General features: G+C 43.9%; 1 protein-coding gene across 5 annotated transcripts in view; it reads right to left on the bottom strand.

The window, feature by feature from the left end:
• Positions 1 to 23194, bottom strand: part of PLCB1 (phospholipase C beta 1) — a 702230-nt gene that overhangs the window by 215572 nt on the left and 463464 nt on the right. For all 5 annotated transcript variants that reach the window (XM_063125314.1, XM_063125315.1, XM_063125318.1 and 2 more), the window contains one exon: positions 15543 to 15689. In XM_063125314.1, the coding sequence (XP_062981384.1) occupies positions 15543 to 15689 (147 nt within the window). The remainder of the gene's footprint in view (positions 1 to 15542; positions 15690 to 23194) is intronic.

The raw sequence follows: 23194 nt of genomic DNA, 5'->3' as shown, positions 1-23194 counted from the left end.
TCCCCAGCAACTGGTGCACACAGGCTTACTGATGTTACATGCCACTAAGGCCATGGCTAGACCTACTAGGTATAGCGTGATGGAGAGGGGAGGATCTTGCGATAAGGTTATTGCAAGATCTCTCCGCCCCCCCCTCCCCGTCTACACGGGGCACGCAACGTCCCAGAAGGAAGAGGCCGTCGTGCCCACCATTTTGTGTGTGTTTTTAAAAGGAGAAGGAGTGCACGAGCGCTCGTGCATAAAACATAAGTGTATTTTTTTTTAAAAAAATTCCCCACTCCCCCCATCCCACCCCTGATGGGCACAGAGCTCCTGGGGAGCTCTGTGCCCATGCCCAGCTCCTCGCGGATACTTGTGAGGAGCCGGGACAACCCACGACGCCAGGCCACACATTACGCAGTCTCAGGATCATCCTGAGACCGTGGAAAAAGTGGAGAGGGGGGCAAGAGTAGGGTGATATCCTGGGAAAAGGAAGGGATCATCCTGTGCGGCATGTGAACGCACAGGGATGATCCCGGGGCAATCTGCGGGATATCGCCCCATCTAGCGATGCCCTAAATCGGCATAAATGCTGTAATGGAGAGCCTATCAGAGCACTCTAGAGGGTGCCTCAAAGCAAGGCTTCCATTGCACCATTGCCCTGCCTCGTTTGCAGAATTTTACGGGGGCTCCCAACAAGGTCATTTCCCTCTCATAGCCCTCCTGTGTTTTTCCTACCAATTCTTTAATCTTTTTTGTTACCGCTGGAAATCCATTAAGGAGAGAAAGACAGAAGAGTAACACAATGCCTTCTGATTGGTAGCACCAGGAGTCCTCCGCCTGGAAGTACCCAGAATCAGTTGTGTGAAAAACGTGAAGAAACTGTCCCTATTTTATCAACAACGAGGGGAGTGTGGTCTATTACGCAGTGACCATGTTTTGCTTCTAAAGGGATGGCTGTGTGTCGTGCGTGTATCTATAAGTTTAGAAAAGGATGCCTTGTTAATCACAACAGATAAATGATCATTGTCCCTTAGCTTTTGGCACTGTACAATGAGGTGCTGTAGAGTTAATCCTTCAACCTGACAACCATAATAAACTAAGACTATTGCAAAGCTGAACTCCAAATGAAAGGCTGGAAGCTATTGGGCACACAAAAAAAAGAAAAAGAAAAAGTCTGGAAAAATATTATTTTTGTGCCACCAGGATGACACTTCTTCAAGTTTAGGATGGAATCTCTTGAAATTACTTTTCTTCTTCCCGTTGATGGATAGCAACCTTGGATTATAAATGTTACATTTCCCTAAAGGGGAAAAAAGAGCTATAACATCTAAATAAATAATCAGCACTTGATGTTCTGCCAAATATGTTTTCCTAAAGGCCAGGAAAGTGGTCACTGTACTAAGAATAAATTCATGCCATGTGTATGCTTCCTGTTGTAGAGTAATACGGTTTCTTTGGGGATGCCATTTTCTTTACTTAAAAATGAACTAAGGGCCCAATTCTGTATGAGCTATAACTGCAAGCATGCCTAAATTAAGAACTATCAGCATGAGCAACAGTACTCTTCCAATAGTCAAAGATTCATTCATTTGATTTCTAACCCGCATTTCTACCAAGAAAAATGGCACTCAAGGCACTACTCTATAAATCAAAGGTGGGGAACCCGTGGCCTTCCCAATGTTGCTGGACTTCAACTCCCAGCATTCTTAACCATTGGCCATGCTGGCTGGGGTTGGTAGAGTCCAACATCTGGAGGGCCTCAGGATCCCCCTTGCTATAAATCCTATTTAATTTCTGCAGAACCACACAGCATCCATAAATCATCTTAAATTGGGCTTCCTTTAGAACGGCTGACTTCTATTGCTATTTTAAGCTATAATTGAGCACACAGATGTTATCAAAGCTTCCACTCCACTCCCAAGACGTCATCTACTTTCATTCAACATTTTGCCGGGCTATCTAACCAGGTGAGATAACAATTCAGCAGCATGTGTTTATACATTCAGCCAAACTGGGCTGTAATTAAACTAATCATACCACTCTGTTTTACTGCTCCTTGTATTGCTTTTATAGAATGAATCTATCTGAAAATACAATTGTAGCTGCTGCCACTTGAAAATAAAATCTTGCCAGCGATGGTAATGCGTACATAAAATGTAATGATTCAATCCCATTCCAAGCCAGATGCTTCAGTGTTACATGGGGCCTTGCAAGACTTACCAGAAAATCCGTCTGGGAGGCGGGGCGACGGCGCGTTACAGCTAGCGCGCACCTTCGCCCTTTTCCACATGTCAACACGTGACGGGGCAAGGGAAAGCCCTGTCGCGTGCTCTGCTGTTTCCCCCATTAAAGGGCCATGTGCGCAAGAGCGCACCACTGGAAAGGTAAGAACTTTTTTTAAAAAATTAAGGGTTCCCCGCTCCCCCTGATTTCCCCCCCACGATGTGTGATGCCCCCCTGCCCACTCGCTCGCCCATCTTCCCCCGTCTGTCATGCCCACTCGCTCACCCATCCTTCTTCCCCCCATCCCCGATGCCCACTCGCTCGCCCGTCCTTCTTTCCCCATCCCCGATGCCCTGTCCCCATCCTTCTTCCCCGCCCCCCGTCCGCCATGCCCGTGCCCGTCCTTCTTCCCCCGCCCCCCGTCCACCATGGCCATCCCGTGCTCGTCTTTCTTCCCTTCCCTTGCCAGGTCCGGCTTTTCCCCCAGCCCCTATCCCCCCCCCGTGATTCCCCCCCCCGGCTGATGGGCACAGCGCTCCTATGGAATGCTGTGCCAAGTGCGTGGCTTCTCCCGGCTACTCGCGAGTAAGCAAGCAGCCGGGAAAAGCCACGGACCCTGCTAGACCTTCCGCAGCCCCGGCCTCAGGCTGGGGCTACGGAAAAGCCAGGCCATAAGCGAATCCGCTTATCCCGGGTTAAGGGAGGCCTTAGCCCGGCCTGACCCCAGGATCCCCTGTGTGTCATCTGGATGCACAGGAGGGAGACCGGGCCTCACACCGCACTAAGACCTCGTCTAGCAACGGCCATGGTGTATGCATACAGACACACATATTCAGTAAAAGGTGGGGCATGCATTTTTTTTTTTACCACCAAATCAATGTATTCACTTTCCCTCAAAATTGTATTCTTCTAGTTAATCATCTACATGGTGAACACTCTATAATTGCACCAAACCACAAATCTTATGAAAAACAATATTTAGAGCCATCTATTCTAGAGCCAACTTGGAAAATTATACATCTGACAAGAAACTGGCAGCTGCGAATCCGGGTGGGGTTCTCCGAAAGTTTGGCTTATGCCAATCAAGAACAACTAGATACATAAACGTCAGCTCCACCCACCACCCACAAAAATATTCCAAATTAACATCAACACAAACTTATGACACTGCGAAACTGAACAGTTGCCTGGGTTCACATAGTAGTTCTCTGTGTAACAGAGCCAAGAGACTTAATTACTATTCAGTGGATATTTCAAAACATCTTAGCCCAGATGGATACTCAACCCTTAAATATCATGACTTAAACATGAAATCTGGTTACAATAAGTATAATTGCATGTTGAATAATGTTATTTGCCTTCTAGTTCTTGAGCTGCCACCCCAAGCATATTTAAGTGGAAGCAGAACCCACTGACTTACTTCCATGTAAACATTGTAAAGAATAGTTTGCAATGTTTCAAAATATACCCTCTGCGCCCATACAAGCTAAGCACATATCTGAAATGCAAACGGGGAAATGGAGGATTAAAAAAAACCCTCCATAAGGTTTTATCAAGCATTCCTAGGTCAAGACTAATTTTGCTATCCGCCTGCTGTTGTGCAAACATTCTTAACAGCTGGCTCTTGCACAGTGCTCGTACGTGTGTGTTTGCGCATGTGTTTGTGCGCTGTTTCTTTTAGGTGACCTGGTGAAATATTTAAGGGAACACCATTGTCAGGTATAGGTATGAGGCCAGCCTTGTACCTAGTAGGTAGATTTATTAGGAAATGGTTTGAGAATGTCAGATGTCTCTGCAAGCGTATCTCTGTAAGAAGTTCTCACTAGGGGTGTGCATGGACCCCCCGATCCGCTTCTCTTCCAGATTTGCAATTTCTGGATCGGGTCCGCTCCGCTCCACCTGTGGTCTGCTCCGCTTCGCTGTGGAGCTCTGGATCCAGATCGGAGCTCCTCTTTTTCCCCCATAGACTTGCATTGAAATCCAAAAATGCCTACAACTTTTTTTCTGTTAATTTTAGAAACCTCAAACTCGGCACCATGACACCTGATCCATGTATACATATGCATGCCAAGCCTCAAGCAAATCCAAGCATCCCCTGATTTTGGGGGGATTTTTGAATATCTGACACCCCATTTTCAGAAATGGGATTTGCTCCGACATTTTTACAGATAAAAACTTTGAAGTGGGCACCCTCACAGATGCCATCTAGATTCACATTCATGGCAACTTTCATGCAAATCCCATCATCCCCTGATTTTTGGCGGGATTTTTCTCTTTTAACTCACCCCAATTCAAGTCCCATTCTAGAACTCCGTCAATTTTCAAGTTAGAAACCTCAAATTAGGCACCATGACAGCTGATCCATGTATACACATGCATGCCAAGCCTCAAGCAAATCCAAGCATCCCCTGATTTTGGGGGGATTTTTGAAAATCTGACACCCCATTTTCAGAAATGGGATTTACTCCGACATTTTTACAGATAAAAACTTTGAAGCAGGCACCTTCGCAGATGCCATCTAGATCCACATTCATGGCAAGTTTCAAGCAAATCCCATCATCCCCTGATTTTTTGCGGGGTTTTCCCCTTTTAACTCACCCCAATTCAAGTCCCATGCTAGAACTCCATCAATTTTCATGTTAGAAACCTCAAATTAGGCACCATGACAGCTGATCCATGTATACACATGCATGCCAAGTCACAAGCAAATACAAGCATCCCCTGATTTTGGGGGGATTTTTGAAAATCTGACACCCCAGTATCTCAGGGATTTTTAAAGCTGCAGACAGCTCAATGGTCTTTCTTTATTTATGGCCTTTTCAAAGGAAATCCCAACATGCCATGAATTGAGGAGTAGAAAAACCTAAATATGAATCTTCTTCCACACTTGAAAAATTTATTTGGAACTTCAAAAAGTCTAAGTGAGCGCAGGAAGGACTTATCCCCTGAGTCAAAGCAACACACACACAAACTATCCCTGCAAGGTGGGCACAGAGGAGGACAGGCAGCACTGGGAACAAGCATGCCAGAGGCTTGTGGAGTTGAACCACAAAGCCCATCATGTAATACAGCTCCCAGGCACCAGGCGGGCAGAGAGGCAGGCAGAGATATGCCATAGATCTATGGGGAAGTCAGTCCCAGCAGATGCCCCAAAACAATAGCACCCAGGCGGAGGTGGGAAGGCAGGCATGGAGCAGACATTTCTGGGGGCATAAGGAAGTAAGCCAAGGATTGTTTCAAAGCAAGTAATGCAAACCATCCCTGTGAGGTGGGAGCAGCACAGAGAGAGACCTTTTCTTTTGCATCCCATAACTAGGAGGCCAGGAGGATAAGAATAAAGCTTTGTGATCCTTGCTTCAGAGATGATTGACTGCATTGTGATCACAGCCATTATTAAACAACAACAAAATAATAACGTTAATAATAGCAGTACTAATTAATATTAATAGCAACAACAACAACAACAACAACAACAACAACAATGAGTTGAACCACAATAAAAGCCTGCCTGACTTCAGTGAAGAGAAAAAGCCAGGAGAGCTTGGGCTTTGGGGTGTATAAAATGTAATAAAAAAAATAAATAAACAAAGGAGGGGTGGAATTAAAAGCAGCAGTGTTGCTGAATAAACAACAACAAGAAGTTTTTTTTTAAAAGGCTATGTCTGTCTTTTACCAGTAAGAGGAAAGTGGATGTGCCCAGGGGGAGGGGGAACTATGCCAATTTGACTGGCCCTAAATAAGTACCAGTCTTTAAGAAGCTACCAGACACTTCAACTCATGACAGGCATAGCTTCTCCACTGGTTAATCTTTGGAGGGTTCTGATGACCCTCCAAGGACAGGAGTGTGTGCACTGGGCACGTCCACATGCCCTAGGGGACCTCATCCCCTTGCACCACATCTATTCAGTTGTTCACCAAGGTTAGGGTGGGTAGCAGTGCTGTGTTTCCTATCTGTTATTTATTTGCTTAGTATATTATTTCAGGTTGTGTTTGTGTGTTTGGTGGGGCTACTGTTTCAAAAAACACTGGGAAAAGTCCATTCAGAGACTAAGAAAGAAACGTTTCCTAGTATCCCAAGTTACTAAGTATCCCATTTTCCTTATTCCCCCCTCCAACTTTGGGATTGGAGGATGGTTCATTAGGTGATCATGATTAGGAGTTGAATCTGCCTCTCAGCACTTCAAAAAGGTACCTCTCCCGCTTTGTTTACCCTATTTTTTAAAAAAATATAGCAAGCAAACTGCAGCACACAAAGTGCTGAAAATAGGCTCAAAATGACCCCCACCCATGACTCTCTAAGCACAGCGAGTTTCAAATAGTTAGTTTGAAAAACAAAAAAGTTATCCACTAATCTTTTCCACAATGCAATCCTATGGGCGAAAAAACCCAAAATGGTGGGCGGAGCACTTTGTGAAAAGAAGAGCGATCTGCTTATGGTTGCTTCTCTTCGCCATGCTTCTCCAGCCCCCCCCCCGATCCACTTCTCCTCCGCCTGTAGCGGAGGCGGATCACCCCGATCCGCTTCTGCTTCTCCGATCCGAGGAGAAGCGGATCACACCCCTAGTTCTCACGGGATCTAGCTTGCTTACTCTCTGTTGCAGCTTTGAAAATGCTGATTCTCTGAGAACTTGAGAGTGTTTGGAAAGGAGGAGGTTACTCTTAGAAGCTGTCACTCAGCATGTAGCATCACTTTGGTGGGTTGTGCTGTCTTGCTCTGTTAGCACATGGGCATAGCTTACAGGTCAGAGGATCAGTCTGTTAAGTAGCTTTGAATCGGCTTTAAATGCTGGGGCAAAGCTGAAAAATCTTTGCTAGGTTTCATTTTTCACGCAATGCTTGACTCCTTTCATGCTTTGGGTTCTATCTCTGATTGGGACTTTGAAAGCACTCTGTACATGGATGCTTTGCTATTTAGAATTTGGATATCTAAGAACTGTGCTATGAAAAATACTGTGAGGTTTTTCATAGACTAAGGCCTTAGCTAGACTGGACGAAATCCCGGGGTGAATCCTGGGATCGTCCCTATGCGTCCACATGATGCACAGGGGATCCTGGGATCAGGGAGGGATGATCCCTCCCTTGCCCCGGGATCTCGCCCTCCCCTTTGGGCCCACTTTTTCCATGGTCCCAGGCTGAGCCCGAGACCGCGGAACGTGTGGCCTGTTGCCGCAGCTTGACCCGGCTCTGCGCAAGCAGGGAGCCACACACTGGGTGCAGCGCTCCTCAGAAGTGCTGCGCCCATCGGGGGAGCGGGGAAATATTTTTTTTTAAAAAAAGGAACTACCTTTGTGCACAACTGTTTGTGCGCTCCTATTTCTTTAAAAAAAATGGTGGGCTTGATGCCTCTCTTCCTGAGGTCGTCGCGCCTCACGTGTAAACAGAGGAGGGATCTTGCATTAATCACAATTCCCTCCTCCATCACGGAGTATAAGGTACGTCTAGCTAAGGCCTTAGACTTGTATTTGCTGTAGATTGGGTGTATGTAGCTTTAGGTAACAAGATTGCTCTCCCGGAGCTAACGTTACATGCAGGGGAGTTCTTGAGCCTGAAATGTTACTTTCTCTGTGGTCATAGTAACTAGGGTCAGTTCAGTTGTGGCAGGCTGAGACTGACTAGTGTGTGATTTATTTTCTCTGCTCAGCACTGGCGGCTCAGAGCATCTCTCTCTCTGGGATTTGGTTTTAGGCTGCGGTTATGTCTCTTGAGATGTTAGCGTAATCAACGTCTGGAGAAGCTCAAATCGGAGGGTGGCTAACCCTAAACACTCACCCACCCCCAAGTGATTGCTTTAAAGATCGTATCAGAAAAAGAGCCTAAAGCTTTCTAACCATCGTTCCGGTTTAAGTGGTGTTGTTTGGAGAATGTAACCATTACGCTGTTTACCGTGTGATTTCCTCAATAAAAGAAGTCTCACTGATGTGTCTCGGGTCAGCTTGTTAGCACATGTGAATGCCAGAGGAAACAGGCATGAACACGACAACCGTTAAGCTTGAACTGTAACCTTGAATCTTGCTCACTTCAAGTGCATTAGTTTGGCAAAGCAGCCCCTCTACACATATACACAGCTGACTTTACAGACAGCTGGAGTTGTCTAATTATTGAAGCATCTTGCCTGCATTACAGGTAGTGATCAGCATCTCTTAAAAACAATAAATAAATAAATAAATAAAATGTCATTTTTTGTTTTATTAACTTCAGCCTTTTTGAAAATGTGTGCGCTGGTTTTTGTCTCCTGCCAGCTACCCTCTCACAAAAGGGTTGCATTCACATTAAAGAGATGTTAATTACATACAAAGAGGATTTCCCCCATGAGAATATAGTAAATTGCCTTACACTGAGTTCAGATCAAAATGTCCACTCAACCTAGTACTACCTAAGAGTAGGGGTGGGCAAAATGGGTGAGCACTCACCCTGCGGGCACTCACCCCACCGCTGCAGGAATCGATGACCGGAGTTTAGAAATAAACAAGAATAGATCATCAGCATAAGGAATAATTTTAAATTCTAGGTCAGCATGTACACACCCGTGAATACTGCTATTCTGTCAAATCAATGGGGAAACCGTGCATCCTTGCCTACTACTTCGCTCAAGCATGAGAAACACCGACAACCAACCACTGCTCATAAATTTTGCTCTTGGAGTCAAATGTAAAATCCTAACCTACTGCAAAAAATTCTATTGGAAAGCCAAAAGGACTCAGTGTAGCAAGTACAAATTTCCAATGTATTTTGTCAAAGGCCGTCTCAGCATCTAAAGAGACAATGGCCGCCTGATCTGTTCTATCTCTATTTAAAGCTATGGAATCCACAACTAATCTCAAATTATCAGCACCCCCCGTCTGTTTTGAATAGATCCCACTTGATCTGGACCAACCAATGTTGTAATCTGTTGCACTCTATCAGCTAAAATTGCCGCTCATATTTTAATATCAACGTTTGTTAGTGAAATTGGTCGATAATTACCACAGTTACTGTGGTCCTTGCCAGGCTTAGGGATGACATCCATTCAACCTAAGAGTAGGGGTGGGCAAAATCGGTGAGCGCTTGCACTGCAGGCACTCACTCCACCGCTGCTGGCACCCGCCCCTCACAAGCCAGGCTGCGCGAGCCTCTGCCAAGCGCTCGTGAGGCTCGTGAGCACTTGGCAACGGCCCGCGGTGGTTTGCTGCATTAATGGCATCCGCCATTAATGTAGTAGGGAGAACTGTGCAATTTCTGGAGGCTCCAGAATGTGTGCTTTTCCCATCACTCCCTTAATGGCAGCCACCATTAGCATGGAAGGGGAAAATGCACACTTTCTAGAAGTTCCAGAAGCTGTGCTTTCTCCCCTGCTCCAGTGGGGGCCTTAAAAGCCCCATTAACACCTTTAAGGCCCCCGCTGGCACAGGGACACACACATGCAATTTGCCAGAGCCTTGAGAAATTGCACATTCCCCCTGCTGCGTTAATGGGAAAGAAGGGCTAGAAGACAGGGCAGAACTACACCCAAAAGCCCTCGGGGGACTCGTGAGTGCTCGGGCATGGGTCCACACTCACAATGAGTGGGTCCAACTGGGTCCCTGAGGGCCAGATGCAAGAGAGTGTGACTGCTGTCCTCATAGACCCAGTCGGACACTTGCACCATCCCTACCTAAGAGGCAGCAGCTTCAATATCAAGGACAGTGGTGTCAGGGTCAGAGGCGTGGCCAGCAAGGCCTCAGCACAGGAACACCAGGGCTGGGATGGACAGCGGTGGAACCAGCAAACAGAGTCCAAGCAGGGCAGGAGGCAGAAGGCAAGGTCCAGAGGCAAACAGAGTTCAGGCAGGGCTGGAGGCAAAAGGCATAGTCAGAAGAAGCAGGCAGGCAGGCAGGCAGGCAGGCAGGCAGGCAGGCAGGCAGGCAGGCAGGCAGGCAGGCAGGCAGGCAGGCAGGCAGGCAGGCAGGCAGGCAGGCAGGCAGGCAGGCAGGCAGGCAGGCAGGCAAGGCCCGGGATTCACAGGTAGGAGAGCATGCTGCTGTGGCAAAACTGGAGTGGAAATGCAGTTCTTAAATAGCCCTTTCCTGGCTGTTCCCAGCTGGCCTGCATCAGTCCACCTGTGAGTGCTTGATGTTATGAACCTGGATCCTGCAACTACTCTGTGGACAACAAGTTGCACTGTGCTCGCCAGGTGGTGCTGCAGACAGAACCTGACAAGTAGTGATTTAGAAGAAGACTGGCCAATTTGGGTTTCTACATGTGGAATGCACAAGTCATGATGTCACTGGAGGAATCTTCCTCAGAGGAAGAGCTAGAGCTCCCAGGAACCCCAGGGAACCCCAGAACAGTCACTGTCACCAGACCAGAGGGACCCTGGGTCCTTGGGGGGAGATAGCTGCAGATCTGTCCATGTCTGGTAAAGGGGAAGAGGCTGAGCTCCCATGAGAAGGCGTGCTTGTTTGCAATGAAGGACATTTTAGGAGAGAGCAACTCCTCACCAGAAAATTCTAAGGTACTGCAGCTGAGCCCTGGCTGGGGCATTAAGCTTTGGTGTTGGAAGTCTTCAGGGACTGCTTAGCTAGTGTTGGAAACAGCACCAGTCTTCCAGGCCCTGTGTCTTCTACCCTGCTTCCCGGACTTTGCCCTGTGGTCAGTGCACCATGCTACCGATCCTTGGACTCCTTCTTGACTCTGCTTCTGGACTGTGTTAACGTATCTGACTGCCTAACTGTGTATTGACCTCTGCCTGCCATCTTGACCACTCCTGCTTCAAAGTCGGAACGGGTTCTTGATCTTAAACATACTCCTGATCCGGAACAGGTACCCCCACAATTTCTGGCCCAAAACTGCTCCTCCTGGGCTGTTCTTTCTCCTGAGCGTGCAGCTTGCCATAAACAATGCCTTGGAGATAAATAACAGCCCAGGAGAAGGTGATGTTGGCAGGAAGCCAGACTGGGAGCATGTTCCAGATAGCGGACTCACAGTTGATTTTTCTTCAAAATAAAATTGGCCAGTTGAAGCATGTTGTTTTTTAAAAGTGTTTCATTAAAAAAGCATTTTTATAGCGCCACCTCGCCATTTCTGGCATCATGGCGCTTTGCAATAACACATAAAACAATTTCCATTAAAAACCCTCAACCCACACCCCTCCCCCAAAGAAAAACAACTTGCAGAGGCATTTAAAACAATTGACAGTACGAGCCTGTCTAATCTCTGGTGGCAAGTTGTTCCACAGCCGGGGACTAGCCACTGAAAAAGCCCTGGCTCCTGCACATTCCAAATTGTAGCAGGGGACCATCAGGGCACCCTGCTCCTGAGAGCGAGTCTGCCAATGGTGGGACACAGGAGTGAGGCGAGCGCTCAAGTAACCAGGGCCCAGGCAGTGCAGGGCTTTATACACAGTTAACAAAACCTTGTAGCGCACCCTAACAGCCACCGGCAGCCAGTGACACTCTTGAAGCACCGAAGTGATGGAAGACCACTTTGGAAGCCCCTTGGTCAACCTGGCTGCCACATTTTGAACTGGATTTGCTTCAAGAGAAGCCCTGTATACAACAAGTTGCAATAATCAAGCCTGGAGATGACCAGGGCATGAACTGCGGTGGTAAGATCAGCCTCTGACAAAAAGGGGCAAACTTGGCGGAACAGATGTAATTGATAAAAGCAGCTCCAGGCAACAGCCCCCACCTGTGATGTCATAGTCAGGGATTGGTCAAGAATGACACCCAGGTCTCATGCAGTTGTGTGGTTTCACTCAAAGTGCTTGGCCTTTTTAAGTTTAGAAAGTTGACATCTAAGCGGATGAATATAATAAAGAATTACACATTTATGAAATGGAGCAGATAGAGCCATGTTTATTTGTCCCTCTCAAAATATCAGAATGAAACTAGTCAGTAATAGATTCAGAACAGACAACAAGAAAATCTTTTGATATCATTTCCAAAAGGCATATTGGCCGCTGGTCTGGATTGCATTAAAAGCGATTACATATACATGAAGGATGGATGCATCAATAGTCACTAGACATATTAACTAAACAGAATCTCCATGTTCAGAGAGTTAGTAGACCTCTGAGCACTGGATGCAGAAGATAAGCAGAGGATGCTTCTGTCTAAGATAAGACAAGCAGAGAATGCTTCTGTCTAAGATAAGATAAGCAGAGGATGCTTGCCTATCCAGTGGAATTTTAGGATGCTTTTAGGATGCTTTTTAGAATGTTTTTTAGGAAGTTTTAACAATGTATACTATGTTTTTAATCAGTATTTTGTACTTGCTGTTGTTCTCCGCCTCGATCAAAATGGAGAGGCGGGTAAGAAATAATTTATTAATTATTATTATTATTATTATTATTGTTATTGTTATTGTTATTGTTATTATTTGTCCTCATCACAAGGTTCTCTGGAGTTTCTACTGGGATCAGATAGCTGGGTTAGGTGGACTTCTGACCAGATTGAGCTAGGCAATTTTATGGCCTTACTTTCAAGTAAGTGGGTATAGGATTGCAGCCTATCTTACCAAAAGAATTGTAACTCGAAAAAAGAAGAAGCCATTGTTTGGCTTTTATTATTAAACCTAGTGCAAACCATGACAAAATCATTATTGGAATTGTCCACTCAAACAATATGTAGTCAGAGCCAATATCTTTTCTGACCTTTCCTGCAGCTGTTCACCTTGGATTGATGTGATCATCTAGACATGACAATATAAACTGGCTTGCACCATGTAATACATGAAAAAATATCTGTCATTATATAGGGAACAGATGATTTGAAGAAGAAAAAGTCTTTCTAACTACAATGTTCGAGTTACATAGAAAATAATAACCTTGCTCCCTAATTATTGACATTATCCTGACTGCAACAGCAAATCATACTACTTCCATCTTCCATGTGTAGCTTGAATTTAGCAGCAATAGTTATTGCTTTCAGGATCAACCATTTGGGTATTATTATTTAAAAAAATAAATCCTTCAGTAATGTTATTTTTCTAATTACAGCCTAACACTGCCTGCTGGAATACAGTGCTTGCCTATGTATTTTCACATCAAACACAAAAGGTCAAAAAGACTGACAAACACATCCCTCCACACAGAGCTGGAAGCCATTTGCTTTTTGGGTTGTTTTTCAATGACAGGAATAAATGTCACAATCCCAAAAATAAAGGCCTCCTGACAGGGTAGGTTTTAGTTTGGGGAGGGGAAATTCAAACATGAAACTCCCCACATACAGCCTGAAATGATACACCCAGGAAAAATGCTTTGCCATTTGAGTCTATTGACTTTATAATGGGCATCAAAAGATGAAGGATCTAGCTTGCACCATACTATTATAATACCTTGCTATGCAATACCATATACTTAATTCTAGATTTTTATACCTGTTTTATTGAGTCCTGCGCTGTTGATTGTTTTGCAGTGTATTTGCATTGTATTTATATTTTTAACTGTTCTACGGCATTTTAGTCTTTTTTAACTGTTTGTAATCCTGCCAGAGAGCATTAGTTATGGGGCTGATTAGAGATGTAACAAATAAAAATATATAAATACAAGCCAAGAATCTATTGGTCACATTCCAGCCAGACTAAAAAACAAGGGAGGTCTACGCAAATGGGAACAAAATGTAGTCTTCAGGACTGTCGTTCTTCAAGAAGATCAAACTAGTCCATACTCCAGGAAATAAAGCCAGACTGCTCACTTGAGGGAGTGGTATTAAAGGCAAAACTGAAGTACTTTGGCCACATAATGAGAAGACAGGACACCCTGGAGAAGATGCTGATGCTAGGGAAAGTGGAAGGCAAAGGGAAGAGGGGCTGACCAAGGGCAAGATGGATGGATGATATTCTGGAGGTGATGGACTTGACTTTGGGGGAGCTAGGGGTGGTGACGGCCAACAGAAAGCTCTGGCGTGGGCTGGTCCATGAAGTCACGATGAGTCAGAAGCGACTGAACGAATAAACAACAAAAAACAACAAGGATAGCTTGGACAACCTTGTGTTGAGTGATGAGTGATACGTCCGATTCCATCTGTCCAAGCAGAGATAACCCTGTCACTACTGCTGGATGGGTGAGAAATGGGTCTTTCCACCCTTCTACTTGCTCAGACTGCTGCTGCATTCTGAATAAGGATGGTACTGTTCTTGTAATGAGGGGAAGGCTGGAATGGCAATCCCAAGGATTCTCACTGAGCCCCTTAAGTAACAGGCACAGGCACCTCTAAACTTCAGGCCTAATTCATAACAAGCTAAACTTGATGAGGAAGCACAGGAAATGTAGACCTAAGGCCTCCCAACTGAACTGAGATGAACTGGGAACTACATTTAATGTGCTTCCTGGAAGCAAAGACCTCCCTGATACTATGGCCTCTTCCAAGAATATGTGGGAATTGCCCCAGGCTCTATATGAAACAGGGACAAGTTCCAATGAGTTAATTCAGGTCCAGGGTGAATCAACCTAAGGATGAGCAATGTTTGAATTCATTGAAGTTCTCCAAATTCTTCCTCGAAGCTAGTTTCACTTCATTTGCATTCCCAAACATGAGAGGGTTTTTTTCCCCCAATTGGTAAAAATGCACATTTTGCTCAATTGAAAAATACACGTTTAAAAATAAGATATTTTCCCCCAGACCAAAAATGTACATTTTCCCTCATAGCCTGAAGTGTGAAAATGCAGATTTGAGGGTGTGTGTGTGTGTGTGTGTGTGTGTGTGTACAAAGGTGCACTTCTAAAATTGTCCATAGGCACACTTGCACTATCGCACATATGCGCATGTGCTTGTTTTCGGAAGTATTCCCTTGTGTAGGTGTGCACTTCAAACATGAATGCAAGTTCAGGAGATGGCAAATACAATAAAAATCATGAGAATTGCATTTCTGCTCACATTCATGTTCAGGCTTGTGAGAATTTCATACATCCCTAAACCAATCACATGTTAACTAGCTTGAATTGGGCCCATTTTCAATAGAGCCCCGGGGGGGGGGGGGTTGCTCCCCTCTAATGCTAAACAAAAAGCAAGAAAGCTGACAACAGCAACAAAGACATGGATATCACAAATTATCCGCTTTTCAGAGGGAATAATAATATAATAATAATAATAATAATATTTCTTACCCGCCTCTCCACTTTGATCGAGGGGGGAAACAACAATAAATGATAAAATACATAATACTCAATGAAAACATAATATACATTGTTAAAAACATCCTAAAAACATTTTAAAAACATCTTAAAATTCCACTGGATAGGCCTGCCAGAAGTGATCAGTCTTTATAGGGTAATCTCCTTACCCACCCAGCCTTTTGTGAGGATAAACACGTTCCATACGATTACAGCACATCAGTGTTATTTAAGAAGTCAAAACAACACTTTTTTGTTCATACTGCACCTGTGAGGTAGGTGTTGTGCGAGGAATTGATAAGATAGTGAGACAGAGGCTGGCTCATATCCTCATTCAAATCCAGTTTTTCAGGTGGAACCACTCCGTTTTCCTCTCCGCTCAAATACCTCATAAATCCGTCCACTGATATCTGCCCTGGAAGAAAAAGAAATTCAAGAGTCACATTTTTTAGCTCCAAGCACTCTACTTGCAGTGTACAGGTTCATTTGGATTCAACCTCATTCCTGGAGTGCAAAACCGTAACTTATTTATCGAATTAGCAGCCGAAGGTGTCAGCCTTGATCCTATGATTACTGAAACGTTTACCCATTCCGCGATTGTGCATGTTTAGCCTGGAGAAGAGAAGATTGAGGGGAGACATGATAGCACTCTTCAAATACTTAAAAGGGCCAAGATCTCTTCTCGATCCTCCCAGAGTGCAGGACACGGAATAACGGGCTCAAGTTAAAGGAAGCCAGATTCCAGCTGGACGTCAGGAAAAATTTCCTGACTATTAGAGCAGTACAACAATGGAATCAGTTACTTAGGGAAGTTGTGGCCTCTCCCACACTAGAGGCCTTCAAGAGGCAGCTGGACAACCATCTGTCAGGGATGCTTTAGGGTGGATTCCTGCATTGAGCAGGGGGTTGGACTCGATGGCCTTGTAGGCCCCTTCCAACTCTGCTATTCTATGATTTAGAACCTTAATGGAATAAAGAGATAGACAAAAGATAGGTGCAGGTATGTTTGGACCTAAGGAACAAAGTCCAGACCTGAGAGCACTGTCCACCCCCACCCCACTCTGACAATCACTACCCTATGAGCAGCAGGTGATGGGGCAGCTGCAAACAGGTTGACCAGCAAACTTAATTTTATTCCTGTAATCATGTTATGATTATGTGAGTTTAAAATGTGAAACTGCATATGCTCACAGTATCCCTCCTTTTTTAAAAATCAGGATTAGCAAACAGTTTTGTTGTGTCTTGCTCCAACATATCACGTGTAGGAAAGAGAATTGTGTCCTTCACAACTGAACAGTGGAGGCTGGTGGCTCTACTTTTAGTGGGGCTGTGAATCCATTCAGAGTTTCAGTCAGAACCAGCCAGAACTCTAAAGGAGCTGTCCAAGGTGCTGAACCCTATCCCAACATAGGTTCAACACCTCGGATAGCTGCTTTGGAGTTCTGGCTGGTTCTGACAGAAGTCCAGAATGGATTCATAGCCCCACCAGTATTGAAGCCCCCTGTCTCAACTGCAACTGAAGTAACACACAGGGCCATCTCAAGCACCACCTCTGCTCCCCACCAAGACCAGTAATGTGGGTCAGAACATTTTCCAAAACAAACATTCTCTGGGTTTTTCCCACGGACGTGCTTTATTTTTCCACGGAAGGTTTTCCACTTCATAAGTTCGTTAGCAACAATGAATGGATGCCAACTGCAACCACGATATAAGGCAAGATTGGCAGTTTTAAAGTTGCAATTAACATGTGTGTTTTCAGGCAATTATCCCTACCACATATGTGAGAGAATGCACCTGTGGCTCTGAGATACATATACAGCATGTCTCAGCACGAAATGGAACTAATAAGCAGTGACAATGAAACTGAAGGTGCCACAGCAGTCTCAGTGGAAGAGCATCAATCGCTGCTCAATTGGATGAGTATCAAGCACACTTCTTTGGGTTGCTGGAGGGCACCAGTTTGGGGAATGCTGAATTAGTGTCAACCGTTTTCAGTACCTTTGTTTCGTTCTTATTTTTAGACAATGTAAGGGAAGGGAAGTACATGCTTTCATTTTCCTTTTAAAAATCTATTTAAAGTTGTTTTATTTAGTTTCTATTGTAATCTATCTTGTACACTGCTCCAAAATGTTGAATGGGGAGTGGTACATATAAATATTGTAAATAATATTTAATTTTTGTGAACCACCCAGAGAGCTTTGGCTATTGGGCGGTATAAAAATGCAACAACAATAACAATAACAATAACAATAACAATAACAATAACAATAATAATAATAATAATAAAGAAATTACACCTGGAACGCTCTTCCAGAACATTTGCGAACTACAAGTTCAATCGCAGCTTTTAAAGCTCAGCTAAAAACTTTTCTTTTTTCTAAAGCTTTTAAAATTTGATTTTGATCTGACTTTTAAACTGTTAGTTTTACTCTACCCTGTGCCTGTTTGGTGCATTCCCTTCCCCTTCTTATTGTTTTATTATGATTCTATTGGAATGTAAGTCTATGTGGCAGGGTTTTGCTATTTTATTGTTTTACTCTGTACAGCACCATGTACATTGATGGTGCTATATAAATAAATAAATAATAATAACAATAATAATAAATAAATAAAATTGCAATTAATTTTTTTACAAGTATTCCAATAACATAATATAATATTTGGATCACATTAATTTTGCTTTAATTTTCTCCACCCAAAATTTCAGGTCAAATACCTCTGTTCTATTGGGACAAAAAATAATAATATGGATTATTTTAAAGCTTTGTTGTTTATTTTATTTTATTTATTAAACATGCTAAATGAAATCACTTTTTAATGCTTTTCCAATTATAACTTACATTGGGAAATTTTCCAGAATATTTCCCAGTTCAAAATTTTCTGGAAAACCTACAGCACTGCGTAAGGCTATTACATTCAAGGTCTAAAATTACACAGCTGCATCACTGTTAGCAGCTAGACTGGCCAAGAACATTCCTCCCATTGGTCTATTGCAAAATTCAACTTGGCTGTGTACAGGCCAGAAAGGCAAGTGGGCAAATTACTATGAAGGCATAGCTGAGCAGAGCAGAGAAAAGAATGCAATAAGAGCAGGATTTCGTACAGTGGATCTGTAACTAACAAATATATCCTGGGAAGGCAGGCAGGCAGGGAATGTGTAAGAGAAACTTACTTAAGTCCTATGTCAAGTCATGTTTGGAAGAAATGGCTATACCTCATCTCAAAATAATGGCTGTCCTCAGCAGGTGACAATTTCAAATTCCCATCTAGTAATTGGACTTCAACTAAGTCTTGATCGACATGTGATGAAGAACCTAGCAGTAGAATGGACTGCACCACTACAAACTGTAGGTAAGGTGTCACAATACTGAATTCTTAATGCAAAATGCAATAAAATAAATAATATTAAACATTCACTGTAAAAACAAACCTAGCAATGCCGGTAAATCAGTGTGCTAGAATTTTCCTCATTGGTATACTAGATTTCTATTTACTGGGAGCTTTTACATGGGCAAGCATTAAATAGGATATCGCCCAGATATCTCCCAGATGTGGTCTCTGAAAAGGTACCATCCATTCATCACACTGTGGGCATGTCTACACCAGGGGAGGGGGAGGACCTCTCAATATGCTAATCGCAAGAGCCTCCCCCTCAGTCCACATGGGCAGCATGACATCCCGGGCATCACGTCCATCGTGGTGGCCATTTTTTAAAACACACACACAAGAACAGCTGGAGCACATGAGAGCTCCAGTGAAAATGGCAAGGTAAAAAACAACAATGATCCCTCCCCACCCCGATGGGCACGGAGCGCCAGAAGAGCTCCATGCCCTGTGCCTGGCTTCTTACATTTACTCGCAAGGAGCCAGGATGAAACATGGATGGTTGCCCACCCCTCCTGTAGTCTCGGGGTGATCCCGAGACTGGGAAATATTGGGCTAAAAGCCGTCCCGGTAATCCTGGGGAAATGGAGGGATCATCCCTCCCTGCCCCTGGGATCCCCAGTGTGTCATGTGGACGCACAGGGATTATCCCGGGGTGATCCCCGGGATAACACATCTTCTAGACATGCCCTGTGTCATTGGTAAACCCAGCCTAATTCACCCAATGCTGAACAGGAGAGAGGAGGGCAAACCACAAGAGTGAACACTGCTGCGTTATACACACATATTATGGTGCTTTTTAGGGAATGCAGAGAATAACTGTCATTTTTATCTAAGTCCACCACTCTAACTCTGCTATATTTTCCTCTATCGCAATTAAGCAGCCAATTTCTCAGTGCTGCAAATGTCACAAAAGGTGAGGGTTTGATTGCAGAACAGGAACACCTGATGTCTTCATCAAGTTTCTTTAATAAATACCACCAGGAAGGTGGAACGAAAACGGAGAAGCTTCCCACGCATGCATGTCATATAAAAGGAACATTAATGATCATATATAGTGGTAAACAATCCTAACAAATGCTCATACTGAAGTTCTACTGATGAAGTATATTGGGGCGAATTCTTCTCAAGCATTACCATCCTATTACCATCCTACATGAGATGTTTGGTTACTTCTGAAGTCCCCGATTAGCTTTAATTTAATAAGTATCATATTGTAGCTGTCCACAGAGAATAGACAACTTACTGGGGAAGTTCTAGGATAGCTTTTCACGCTCTTTGTCAAAGAGAAAAGATACATTCCTCAAAATACATGATCGGCCGCTGCCTATCATGGTGCAGATCTAATGCACTGTTATGATTCCAGTAACATCCAGAGATTATGATGCTCTCAGTGATAACACTGAAATCCTAATGGCCTCCATATGCTCATATTATTAATAGAACTTCTCACAACTCCAGTTGGCTTCCTTCCAGACAGTCAACAGTGCTAATAATAATTTTAAAAAGTAACTGAATTATGCAAGGGGGAGGGTGAAAAATGTAAGATAATTCTCCACAGGTCGATCTGCTTTTATTGAATCTGATATTATAAACTAGCAAATGGATCTGGCTTTGCATGGGTTAGAATAGCCCTCAGTTTGATACAGGGAATCCTTCAAGCTGTTACACAGGTGTCAGAGTTGGACATATTGTGCCCAGCCTGTTGGAGTGAAGCCATGGTCAATAGCACCCCTAGGAATGGCTCCAGTCAAGGGGTTCCCCTACAGCCCCCCCGAGGGAGTGGTCTGCTCACTCCATTCCCCTGGGGGTGGGTGGGTGGCTGACCCACATCAGCAGATAAGGGGCAGGTATGGATGACTCCCCCAAGCTTCAAACTGTACTGACTGTGAAGCTATATGCTGTTAGGGAGGAGTGCCACTTAGTGACTGAAGATGTCTTTGTTTATTATTGAAGACAGATGATTATGCCAGTCTAAATGTCCCTATACTGATAGCTAATAAGAGCTTCAGTTCTTCAAGGGATTCCCTGGCGTTTATATTGGCACATTGTCTTCAAATCCTGATAAGCAGTTGAACAGAGCTTATTCAGGAATGCCATTTGATGAGGACATTCAGAAGAACCCCTGTGAAATGTTCATAGTAAAGATATGTGGGAAGGGCCCTACTTGAGCCTCTTCCTCCAGGAATTTCTTTTCAGGCATGCAATTTATACTACTTAAGAGTGGCTACATCACGTGGGAAGCCTCCATAAGAAGAGACAGCTCCCTGCTGCAGATGCTTTCAAAAAGGATATATAATACAACTTTACAAAATGGTTTCTGGCACAATTAAAGGCAAACTAACCAGCTGATCTTTATTTCTTTATACAAGTCTAACTTCACAAATTTGATTAGGCTGCTTCCAAACCAAAATGTTGAGTAGATTAACTTTCCTTCTCCTTCTGCTCCTAGTAAGCACTGGAAGGTGTAATATATTTCTTTTCAATAGGGAACGTAGAAAATATTTTATATTAGAACTGAAGAGAATGCACCTACATATTTGCCATCCTTATTTATAGAAAATACAGAAGGTGTTCCTTCTTCCAAATGAGGCAATCACACAAAAAATGTCAAAATGTTATGGAAACTTAATTTATGTTTATATGATTATTAGCTTTTATGGTTTTGCAAGTTTTAAAACAATGTTAGTAACTGTTACTTCCCTGTATGTAATATAATGAAGCCTTAGACAACAAATATTAAAAATAACATTGTTGTTAAACTGGGACTACCTACACTGTCTTAAAAGTTAATATTTATGAAATTTTGCACAGTGTAGAAGCTTTCTGTTGTACACTTGCTTATATGTCTGTGTAGACACTTTACACAGCCAGCCTGAGGAGCTCTGCGCCCCGTGCGCGGTTTCCAGCTCCTCGCGAGTAACCACAAGGAGGCGGGACAAACCGCAATGCCCACCGACACATTCCACAGTTTCGGGATCATCCCAAGACCACAGAAAAAGTGGGTTATAGCTGTAGAGGCAATCCCCAGGATATCGCCCCATCTAGCTATGGTCTCAGTCTCATAATCACTACCTTAGCCTTACCTCTGCTGGGCCCTATTACCTTTGCCAATAAAGAAAAAAAGAAAGAAAAAGAAATCTATTCTGCTTGGATTACAGAACCCAGTATAGTTGTCAGAAATTACAGCCTGCCCTCTTTCTGACACTGATCAGGCTGTCTGCTTGCTTATCCCGAACTTGAAATGGATTCTTACCTATATCCAAGGCCAGGCCTAAAAGTTTCAGTTAATACTCTTGTGAGATTGGGAATTTAGACAAGAGAGGGTTAATGGAACCAGAAATATTGCTGGAAGCTTCCTTTGGGGCACATCTGTTGTGAGGGAAATGATGGGTTCATCGCCGGGATACTCAGGTGATGTGTTTCTATGGGAACTAAATGGTTAGATAATTGCTTCTTAATACAGAACAATTATGTAATGCTCTGAATAGGAAAAATACACATCCACCCACAGTCCCAGTTAAGGATGAGATAAGAAGAAGAGCCATGCTGGATCAGACCAAGGGTCCATGGAGTCCAACATTATGTTCACACAGTCGCCAACCAACTTTCAACCAGGAACCCAGAAGCAGGACACAAGATGGCAGCATCACCCTCGAGCCAACATCCCCCAGCAAATGGCATACATAGGCTCACTGCTTCTGATGCCTAATCCAGGTGTGTCTGTGTGAAGAGAGGCAGCAATTTGAGAGAGCCTAAGAAACATACTTAGAGGGGGTTCTCATGACCACAGAGAAGGAAATAAGCCATGGTGGCTTATTTCTTCGGCTGTGCATGCTGGGGGGAAGGATTTACTTGCTTTCCATGTCATGTGAAACCATTGAGTGTGGGTTGTTGTCATAGTTAACAAGCCATCCAGAACCCATAGGCTAATTTAGGTGGTGACTTGTTTAACCATGGCAGCAAGCCAACTTGACTGGATTTGCAAAACATGGAAAGCTGTGCTGGCGATGGTGATTACGCAAATCACCCCTGCCTCATCCCATGGCAGGCAGGTACAACACGGCCCTCTCCCTGCTGGGAACAGCTGTACCTATTGAATTTAGCTAGTCCAGAGGGGTGAGAATTTTGTGTTTTTTATAAAAACTTACCCAAATTCACAAATTTCTTCATAAACAGATGGAGAGTAATTGAGATAGAAGAAGAAACTCAGTGGGGAGGGGGGAAGCAAAACTGACAGGTTCATCCATCCCTAGCTCAACCTGCATATTTGCAAATAAACTCAAATATTTCAAAATGCCAGAGCCCTAATGACCTCTTTCCAAAGAAAACAAAACTGAGTAAACACTGTGGCCCCGGAACCTCTTGCTGTTCAGAGAAGTGGAGGAAAATTAAATTAGTCAATCTAGTTGGTGTTTTGCTCTTACTGCAGTCGTCTATTTTCATTTTAAATTTTAAACTTTTCTGTGTCTTACTCTGCTTGTGTTTCCGTATTACTCTATCCTCTGTCCTTCCTAATCCGTTCCCTTCCCTATT

The sequence above is a fragment of the Elgaria multicarinata genome, chromosome 4 (genome assembly GCF_023053635.1).
Source record: "Elgaria multicarinata webbii isolate HBS135686 ecotype San Diego chromosome 4, rElgMul1.1.pri, whole genome shotgun sequence".
NCBI classification, from domain to species: Eukaryota; Metazoa; Chordata; class Lepidosauria; order Squamata; family Anguidae; genus Elgaria; species Elgaria multicarinata.
This window is presented reverse-complemented; position numbering and strand designations above follow the sequence as displayed.